This window comes from Acanthaster planci, linkage group LG06 (genome assembly GCF_054643075.1).
Source record: "Acanthaster planci isolate LZ-2023a linkage group LG06, COTS_SCS, whole genome shotgun sequence".
Classification (NCBI taxonomy): domain Eukaryota; kingdom Metazoa; phylum Echinodermata; class Asteroidea; order Valvatida; family Acanthasteridae; genus Acanthaster; species Acanthaster planci.
The window spans coordinates 121,703-132,626 of record NC_141782.1 but is presented as its reverse complement, the minus strand read 5'-3'; the positions used below and the strand labels follow the sequence as shown (position 1 = coordinate 132,626).

Here is a 10,924-nt window from a genome sequence, read left to right as displayed (position 1 = left end):
AGCCTGGCAAACCACTTGTTGCGCCTACGACGTGCTGGATACCAGCATTTAATTCTAAAGGCACACAGTCTATTGAAATTGTAAATAAAAGACGCATTGAGCTTGCGCTGTTGGGCGACCTCGGTTCTAACAATGCTTGGTCAATCAAGTGTGACCACGTGTTGAAATGCTGGGAATCCCTTTGCACGGAAAGAATCCAGTCATGCTGAACAACTTCAAAACAATTTTTTGTTGTTGTGTTATACCAGCATATTTTCCCCGGGGTCAATCCAAATTTTCCATCACAAAACCCCACTCAGTGCCTTCGTCGAGGTCCCTTTGCCGGAGGAGACAAACAACCCAAAAAAGTCACAAAAATTAAGCCACGGTCGTCTTGGTATGGAAAACATTGGCAGCTGTCGTGATGGCCACTTAAAACAGTGGTATTATTACGTAAATAGCTTATTCCGGGATGTATGATAACAGTAATCCCATACGGGTTGACTTCGTATATTCACATGTACATGTATTCTGGAACTGAAGTGGACTTTGAAACCTTCCACCTAATTGATAATACCTTGTGCCATGTAATATACATGTCGTTTAATCTCAGATAAAATTCACTTATAAATGTGAATTATACTTATCGGCATCCTTTAATGATGTTGCTTCTGTCGTAACTTTAGGAAGAGTCGTGTTCTTGAAATAAACTGGTGTACATTGTTGATTTATAACATGAGACCCATAGGGTTCTTCTTCTTCTTTTTCAAATAATAGGGGAAAAGAATTTATTTTTTGTGCTTGACAATTTTAACTTCTCAGTTCGTGAAAATGAAATTCCAGGCAAAAAATACATCGTGTATTTATTTAGTATGTTATATTAAATTTGGGCTAATTATCATTTTGTCAGGGGCGGATTCTGCCCCCAAGAACTCCGCTGTCACATGCCCGATCATTAAACTTAGCATGCATACATGTAAAGACCTTAACTTTCAGATGAGAAGTTTCAGCCAGCATCCATCTCTTGTCTAGAGCTAGGTCTAGGTCTTTGCTCATTGGAAATGCGTGGAGACGCGCAGGCAATAGACCTAGCCGTAGCTCTGGAAGCCTGTTGGGGACAGCCTCAATTTAATGTGACTTATAGGGTTTTATTGTTAGCTGAAGTTTGCACCAAAGTAAATTTTTTGGGCAGTATGTATCGGCAGTACTGCAAGGGGCACACAATTATGACCTTTCATTTACCCAAACCAAGTAACGTGCATGGTATCGATTCTAACATACCCGCACTTTTCCCTCTTTGTTCTGCGAATGTTCCTGAGAGATTAAAACAAAAATACATTTTGAATTGAAACCTTGGCCTCTCCCCAGCCAGCAAAAGAAATGTGCTGGTTGTTCCAACCCCTACCAATTTCATCAACCTGTTCGCTAATGGATGCTACTTTCGATGGGAGCCTACAAAGTAAAACACAAAATGGCCACTCGGTTGGCTGTGAAGCAAGAGGAACTTCGGGATTTATACATGTAATTGGACAGACAACGGGACATAGAAATCGACTTGAAATGGAACAGAATATAAAACCTACTAAACTTTTCAATGTGGTCTACCCGTTACACCCCAAAACACTCCCTTCTTCAATAAATACACAATACGTTTTTGGCATAAAAATCTGCTCTTGTTTTGCCTTGTGGGTAACATTGCATAGATTCTTTACAGAAAAGTAATGACGAATCTAATCAGTAACTGTATAATGGAAAGTTAAGTACAATTATATCTAGAAAGTTTTTTATTCTTTTTATTCAATTTTTGCCTTTTTCAGTGTAATCACTGATGCAGAATATCTTTGTCACGCATGTATAATTTTATCTATTCGAGTTGATGACGTTCACAGTACGTTTATTCAGAAATGATCGGAATTCAACTAAGTTTGTGAGTACAATTGCCTAATTTGTTGCCGATAATAATCAGGTAAGTTTTGACCTATACGTGGGCGGCTGGTACTCGATCTGTGAATGGCATTACACTACGTTGGATTTGACCAAAGGAGATGGGTGGATAGTATAAACGAACACTGGCAAAAAGTGCAATCATTAAACACAGGGCAGAAGTGTGGGATTTCTAGTCGTTCATTTGAAAGAAATTATTTTAATGTCTCAATGTAGTGAAAACACTTTAAATTCAGCCACCTGGGATGCATTATCAATTACTTTGTCGTGAACTCCGGCATTGCTCATGCACGGTACACCGCGGAACTTGTGCAAGGAAGTGAGATGTGTTGTGTGTTTGTTTGGCAAATTTCATTAATCCCTTTAAGGGTTAAGAAGTTTTTCTGTTCCATTCGAGGATGCCATAAAATGTCTACATGTATATTGCCACAAGCTTAATTGGAAAAAGGTGAACGGTTCAATCTCACTCTGACAGTGGAAAAGATTCTAAAGGGGGCAGTAAGCTCTGTTGGGCAGGTGAGTACGTGGGGAGAGGGTTAATAATTACAAAAGACTTTTTCCTAGAGGCTAGCTTAAGCTGTAAAAGCAATGAAATCACTGTGATTGTTACTGCGGAAGCTTAAATCGATCTATCTCCCTTATGCTTTGATGTGAAGTTTACGTCAGTGGAAGACGCGTTGTTGGTTTCACCGCTATTTGATTGCATGAAACCATGATAAAGACCCATCAAGACAAAAGTCAGTGGAGTTACGAACGGCACCGGATCCCCTTAAAAGCCACTTATTCTCTAAGTTACTTTGAACCCAATGAAAATTCCATGTCATTTTCTTGGGTCACCTCGAGGGAGATAACCCTGCCATTCTGTATTTATCCGATGAGTTGTAACAGATCATCTGCTCTCGTGTCAATGGGCGTCGCCTGGATTTTATCGGGGGGGGGGGAAAGCAGCTTTCCTTCGCAACGAACTGCAGACTATTAATCACTAAAGAGGGTCAATTTTGATTTGTTCTAGACATATTGGTAATTTTTATCACCTTTATAATTTCTCTTTCGTTATTTTCTCTCAATTTGTTCTGTTCCTCTTGGGGGGGGCACACCCTTTATACCCCTCGCAACGCCAATACTCGTAGCCATCAATTTAATCATTCTGCAGACTGCTGGTCCACAATCCAGACAACCCCGATTTTTCCTGCCCCCTTAGACATTTTTTACACATGAAAGCATGCAAAATTATTTCAGTTCAGAGCCCTGGTTTTGGTGCCTGTATCAATGCTATCGGGTTTTGTGGTTTTTTTCCTGTCCCGTTGCATATTTATTAAGTCAAGTAAGCGTACATATAGGACCAAGCTGACACGAACCCGCGCTGGGTGGAATGCCAAGATTTTGAAAACCCAGGTCATGTTCGCAGACCTGGACGAGTCGACGTCATGGACCTACGCTCTGTGATGTGGTGAGAAGTTCTCTCCTTTCAGACAATCAAACTTTGCGGCCTCACCGACCTGTGAAAAGTAAACTTGCCTAAATGAAAGCAGCGTATGGTGCCGAGCCGTGTTCAACCGGGCCAGTGTATGCAGTCAGTTTTGCTCAATAACTTATTTAATGCCCACTCGCGATTTTTCTCCAGAGGCAGTGCGCCAAATGGTAGCAGCGCCCTCCCTTGGTTTAGTATCACAAAATGAAAATGACATCTGCCGTAGGGGGCGGTAAAACAATTTCAGCCCCGGTTGTACATCGAAAATACCGGGCTTTGGGCAGAACTGCCGGAATCGCAAAACTGTCCACTTCAGGCCAAGGTCGGCTTTGATGTGCTGGTTTTGCTCAGAGATTACTTTCTTAAACTACTGCATCCATCTACAAACTTCCATGACTGTAGGGCAGTGTGCTAGAGGCAGGAATGGCAGAGTGGACTGACAGTAGGACGAGTGTCCAGCATCAGTCACGGGCCGATTGACGCCTGAGTCACCGTCAGTCGAGTGACTAGACATGCTGGGCCATGACCCATCATTCATGCCGAGAGGATTTGCATATATGTCAGTGCGTGTTAACACTTACATAACTGATCTGCAGAATGGCTCAGTCGACGCTTACAATTGCAGATTTACCACCTGAGATCTTGTCATATTTACTGTCAAAACTTTCAGGCCCAACGATAGCTAAGGTTGCAGTTGTGTGTAAACAGTTTTACGAAGCCTCAAGGATAGAAACTGTTTGGCAGCATCGATGCTTGGAAGGTAGGTATCCCTTGCCGTCTTCTTTCTGTTACTCTTTTGATTTTGAAAAAAAAAAGTGTTATTCTTTCATGTGTAAGGACTAGTCAGAGATTTCAAGTGTAAGCCTGCAGATTTTAGACGCGACTTTCTTTGGGTTCTTTCCCATGGGAATGTTGGATGTAATTTGTGGATCCACACAATCAGTCAGTTAATATACTGTTGGTAAATCCACTTCAATTAGTCAATCACCTTCACTCCTTAACTCAAGCCTCTGGAACCTTAAAAAGGGAAGTAGGCCTATGTCTGAACCAGTCATGACAGTAGTTTGGCCAACAGTGCAGCTTAATACGGGCAATTCACAGTAGCGCGCCTCCACGAGTTTGCAACGTGCACTGGGTCGACAGATTCTGCGTATTGTGATTGGCCAACCCGTTGCAAACTCCTGGAGATGCGCTATTGTTAAATGCCTGTATTGGCTGATCATGCAGAGTTGCAGACGTACATGTATCAAATGTACCCAATCGTACCCTCCCCCAAGTCTGTCTCTGCTTTTTGTGTCAGGAAAGACCGTAATCACTGGACTATACCAGTCATTTTATTAGTGACACGTTCAACGCACTGGGCCAAAAAGACACAGGCCACAAGCAGTGAACAATGACCAAGGAATGCTGTTGCTAAACTTACACTTTAATAGGAATACATGTACCGTAGTCAACATTAGACTAGATGCCTTGTGCTTGACTGATTTCATAACCACCTTTCCCTGGATATTCTCAGGGAAAATTAAACCCCCCAAATTTGTCTGTCTGTTTGAGAAATTGAAAACGTTCAAAGAGGTTTATAAATGTTACCATTATTTTTGTAACATTTAGGTCTTCATATGCTTAATCTCCTAGGAAATTTCATTCTAAATTTAAAGCTTTGAACCTTTTGAGTTCTTTGCATTTGATTTCTTTTTTCAGATTATGGTTTCACTAATGATAACCTTCATGGATGGGGGATAGAATCATTCAGACTGATCTACACAAAGGGTACGATTTCTGGTGAACATTTCCATGCAGTGTGTATTATGTGGACATTTATTTGTGTCAATCTTATAAACTGTTTAGACCAGCCAACTGAAAAATAACATCGTGAGAAGACCATAAGAGCTTTGAAGCTTCAGACCTGAACCAGTATTTTGCAAGGATGCACTTTTGTTTAAAGACATTACTTAAAAGGTTTTGTTTTTTTCCTATTTCGGAAGTATCAAGCACTTCATATAGTACATGTTATGTTTTCACTGACTTGAAGTGTTTTAACAATTGCTTGACTTCCCTGGAGGAAAAATTATTCAAATGAGCCTCAGTAACATGCCTCACCATCTTCAACATTAATGAATGAAGTTGTATAGACTGTACATCTTATGGAAGACGGAGCCATATCTAAGCTGAACTCATTTGATTAATCCTTTCATAGTGTTGTACCCCTATGGTCATGTTGTTGGAGTATGGCAACCCCAGATTGGTTCATATGGTGGTCTCGTAAGCATCAAGGTAAGACTCCAAAAAGATTGAATATCTCAATTCAAGTAAGAATAAGTAAGGAGATCATTCAAGTCGGTTTTGTTTTCTGATGGCATACAACTTGACCTTAAACGTGGTGTTTAACTTAAGATGCTGCAAAACTTGTTCATTAAGTGAGTTAGCCTGTTACAGGAAGTGAACTTAAAATAGAGTGGATGTAATTTGTATTTCTGTTTGTTGAATACATGCATGAGTTGCAGGGAAGTTACCGTTCAGAATTTGTAACATTCAAGGGGGAACGTTGCTATTATGACAGTGTTTTATTGGCTCCTTTTGTTGCGGTTTTCGTCATTAGTCAGTACTTAAGCAGAATGCCACCGAATACCAACTTTTCATTTACCGTGACTGTGTCTCACAGGTTCGTGATGGCGCTTTACGAGCAACCCAACATTTACCCCCTGTGGACCCCCGAGTCTGTATGCCACTGCGTGTCAAGGATTTGTTCCAGATTCGGCTCTCGTCGGAGGGTTATGCTCAGATTGAGTGTTTGAAAGGACCAAAGGGACCCCACAAGTTACAGATATTGCCTGTAAGTTGTCAGTATCCTCTGCTAGTTAGGGGAGTAATTTCAATGCTTCAGTTGATAAGATTTTACAGCGGAGTTATTCCGGAAATTTCTCTCCTTGTCTTGTTTTCTTGATCTCAGGGCAATGGTGAAGATGAGTTTGTACTTAAGTGTTGCAAGCCAGAAAAGCACCGATATCATGAAAGCAGACAAGAGGTAGGCTGTATTATTCATATCATTTGTAAGGAAATGGAATTGGGTATAATTGCTCCGAGTCCCAAGTGTCAATATTGCGCGGTGATTTTTTATTATTTGTGTCTAGAGAATAAGCCAATTTCAAAATAAGCCTATTTTCCATTTCACTTGGCGTGACTTTCAGGAATTACAGGAATGGATCCGTGAAGAGATTGGTGCCAAAGAAGGAGAAATTCTTCTCTTCAATTACGATCACCACATAGAACTCCTACGCATCAAGTATATCATCCTCAACCAATATGAGTAAATAATCTTCGCTTGTACAATGTGAAGCAGTAGGCAGTACCACATGAAAAATAGTAGTGGTACCTACCCAAACCCCCTTCCCTCTGCTAACTTCTGAACCGACCCCCTCAACCTTAACTTGCTTAGAAAAAAAATGCAAATGAGAAATGGCTTTCAATTTACAAGTTCCATTCTTGCAAATAATGCTAGGAAAAAATAGGAATCTGAAGGAAAAATCTGTGTGATACATCCAAATTTGCATCAGTCATCAGAAATTCTTGGTGACATTTAAAGGTGAATTGTTTATTTGTGACATTTGTGACATTCATGTGACAAGATTTGAATGTAGTAATTGTACAGTGTCTCTCTTCCCATTCTCCAGTGAAAACTGTGCCTTCCAAAAGTTAAATATTCCAGGTCCTCAGCCGAATGTCCCGATCCAACCGGGACTCTTCAAAGGTACTTACGGTGGACACGGCATTGAAATCATCTGCTTGAAATACGAGGAGGATAAGCTACGAGGGTATAAAGTCACTGTGAGTGGTCATTAACTGAGGTTTACAGTCAGTTCGCCCCATTTCCGCATCGCCCCTAACCACTTCGCCCCATCCCCACATCGCCCCATCTCCACATCGCCCCATCCCCACATCGCCCCATCCCCACATCGCCCCATCCTCACTTCGCCCCATCCCCACATCGCCCCATCTCCACATCGCCCCATCCCCACATCGCCCCATCTCCACATCGCCCCATCCCCACATCGCCCCATCCCCACATCGCCCCATCTCCACGTCACCCCCTCCTCACTTCGCCCCATCCCCACATCGCCCCATCCCCACATCGCCCCATCTCCACATCGCCCCATCTCCACATCGCCCCATCTCCACATCGCCCCATCCTCACTTCGCCCCATCCCCACTTCGCCCCATCCCCACATCGCCCCATCCTCACTTCGCCCCATCCCCACATCGCCCCATCTCCACTTCGCCCCATCCCCACATCGCCCCATCTCCACGTCACCCCATCCTCACTTCGCCCCATCCTCACTTCGCCCCATCCTCACTTCGCCCCATCTCCACTTCGCCCCGTCCGGAAATGGGGCGAAGTGGTTAGGGGTGAAGTGGCATGGGGCGAAGTGACCGACGCGCTTTACATGTAGTTTAATGAAGACAAATGTAAGTACTGCTTAATGGATGGATGGATTAGCACCCATTGATTGTACTGCATTTGGTTGGTTCAGGGAACCTTCCTGGATTACATTTCAGTGACATAAATTCAACTTAATTTCCAGTTGTGTGTCTCTTTTGCTTCACCCCCAAATGCTAAGTGAGTGGTTTGGAAGTTCTTTCCAACAAATAGTTTAAAATGAACAAAAATGGACTACCAAGTTTGAGGGGAGCAGTACATCGAAGTTGGGGGGAAAGAAACTGAAAACTGATCAGTAATTCAGAAAGAGAACAGGCTTAGCCATTTCTACCAATTACAGGTGCTTCACTGGAATCGTTCCACTATTCAAAATCTCCATTCCCTCAGAAAAAATGTTTGAAGTTGTGACGATGATAATTTTGCCATATCCAGGGTGACCCCAATGTACCAGCCTGTCAGCTTAGCATTGAGGTTCACCTGGAGGAACCCATGGTGTTAACCAAGGCAGAACAGGAGACTCTAGCCTTGGTTGAATCGGTTGACAAGGACAGTGTCATTATCCATGACCCTAAGGACCTACCTTTAACCCAGTCCTTCCTGGTTCCTGCTGGGGTTCATGATCATGGTATGGCTGATGTAGGTTCCAAGCTCAACATGGACTTGAAGAGATGTAGACAAAGGTGAGTTAATGAGACAGCTTCAGTCATCACCTGCTGGGTGCAATTCAAAGACTTGATTGTTTAACTTTGACTGAAGTAGTATTCAAGATAAGATCACAAAGCCTTGTCCTATGACAACTTGACAAATACTCAAATGTAAATGATAGACAACTTAGACCAATTCTAGATCTGAAATCATATGTCAACTGTGGATTTTATTGTCCGTGTACCAGAAGTCAACAATCAACCATTTGTTTTTGAATGTCTGTAGTCTTGTTCCATTCTGATATTTGGTCTTAGTGGTCAATTGCTTCTCTTTTTGATCATGATTTGTTCTCTGTGGGGGTTCTAGGGTGTGATTGATTGACCCTCAGAGTACAAGAATTTGTTCCTCTTTCTACCTAGGTACTTTGGCACTGGTCTGATTGCCATGCATGGCTTCCGCAACTCGTCGCGTACACCGTGCCATTTCATCCTCTTCAGCGAGGATGTCTTTGCCCTACTGTGGTTAGAGCTTCATTCTATCAGCATCTTCCACAGGGTGTGTGAGCTGATATGACTTTGCCATGATCCCCCAAGGTAGACTGTACAGAGGACTGGGACCGTGTCTACTGTGAAACGTCAGAGATACCACTGTATGGGTTTTGTGTGAAAACGTTTTGAGGTGATCAAGTGCCATATGCCAACCTGGTTCTGTTGTTTACAATGCAGTCATTGAAAACATTGACATTCATAGCAATGCAGAGTCCACAGTGGTTGTTAAATTGCCAAACATTTAAAGCTGGCATCAAAACTAAGCAAGACTAACAGAGTTGTGCATTTGACAAGGGGGCATTATTACTGAACCCCCATGTGACAATTTTTGTGTGAACACTGAATCAATAACAGCTGTTCTGTTCAGATATTTATGGCAGCACTTCTTCTGGTAAACTTGGATGAGTTGAAAGTTTCTGCTCAAATCAAACAATGGACACCTACATAATTGACTGAAAGTTCTGAGCATGGAATTTATTTGCAGGCAGACAGTGTAGAATATGAAGCATTTTGTGACCGTCATCGTGTCTGCTGAGAAGATTTTCTAAAAATCCTACAATGCACTTTTAGTTGTACATTTAATTGGATTGTTATTACAATATTATTTGGTTTCCATGGATGGTCAGGATGTGTTGTAATGTATCTACATATATTTATAGATGTGTCATGATGTCACTCATGGCTAGATGAGCTTAAGTGTGAGGAAATCCCACTTTTGAAAAGTAGCATTAAGTATTTTATAACCTTTTTTTAACAGGAATTTTAACTAAAATGCCAGAAAAATTCATTTAAAGGATAAAAAGAAGAGAGTTTCAATATAACATGAATGATAAACGTTTAGTGTTAAAAGCAATTCAGAAAGTGCTCATATTATTGTTCTAAAAACTGTCAAACCAAAGTTTTCAAAGAGGCTTGTTTCATTGTGTTCGTCATGAGGATAATTGACGAATAATGAATTTGATGAGTTATGAATTATGATGAATAATAAATGTAATGAGTTTGGAATAATGGACGATTCAAATCTCTGTTAAGTAACCCAAAAAGCTCAAGACAATTGTAAAAGATGGTAAATTTGGGATATGGCTGTCTTTTAGGCCAAGAAGAATAATTTAGGTTTGATAGAATTTTGCATCGTCAACAATAATAAATTCCTTTTATTTGTTATTGTTTTGAAATTTTAACAAAATTGGTCGAGACGTTGGAAACATTTTCACCTGAGAATTTTAATCAAATAATCTATTGAACTTATTGTATAGAACTGATAACCAATTGATTAAAAAATGAATCAATATCCAGGAAAGACATTTTAAACCCAAATTTTGTTATGGGAAAGAAGGATGCTCTTTTGCATTCATATCCAATCTTAAACCTGATTTTTGTCTGTTGAAATTTCACCTATAAATCTGTATCCCCTTGCATGTATTTCCGAATTCTTCTTTTGTTTGATAAAGTATGCAATGTTATGTGATACCTCATTTGTGAAGTTCTTAATTTATTTACTTATTTAAGACACAAGAGTGTCAAATGATGCTATAAAGTTAAAAAATGTCTGATATTAAAAAAAATGTTTTGTGTTCTTTCAAAATGAAAATTTGCTATTAGTTAATAATTAATCAAGTTGCTGTAATTTTAAGTGGCGCATCACACATTAGTTTCAGAGGTTATGTTGACTGTTGAGAAAATGTGTTTGTTTTGGATGGAAACATCTGATCATGAAGTAAAATTGTTCAACGCAATGAAAATAGCATTTGGAGTCATTGTCAAAATCGTTTTTGTTTTACGGTTGTGAATTACATTTATTGCCTCTTGCTTTTACATTGATAACGAACATTGGTAGTAGATTATAATTTGCGTGTGATTTATTTTGGATATTTATTCTGTTGGACTAGTGAAATCGGCTTC

At 40.7% G+C, this 10,924-nt stretch overlaps 1 protein-coding gene across 1 annotated transcript; it reads left to right on the top strand.

Moving 5' to 3' along the window:
• Window positions 1-3,629: 3,629 nt before the first annotated feature.
• Window positions 3,630-10,769, top strand: fbxo31 (F-box protein 31). Its single transcript, XM_022226547.2, has 9 exons — window positions 3,630-4,154; window positions 5,096-5,164; window positions 5,592-5,668; window positions 6,057-6,227; window positions 6,345-6,419; window positions 6,583-6,701; window positions 7,066-7,219; window positions 8,262-8,509; window positions 8,894-10,769. Exons 1-9 carry the CDS (start codon window positions 3,992-3,994, stop codon window positions 9,045-9,047), a joined length of 1,230 nt encoding a protein of 409 aa, XP_022082239.1. The 5' UTR covers window positions 3,630-3,991; the 3' UTR covers window positions 9,048-10,769.
• Window positions 10,770-10,924: the final 155 nt, after the last annotated feature.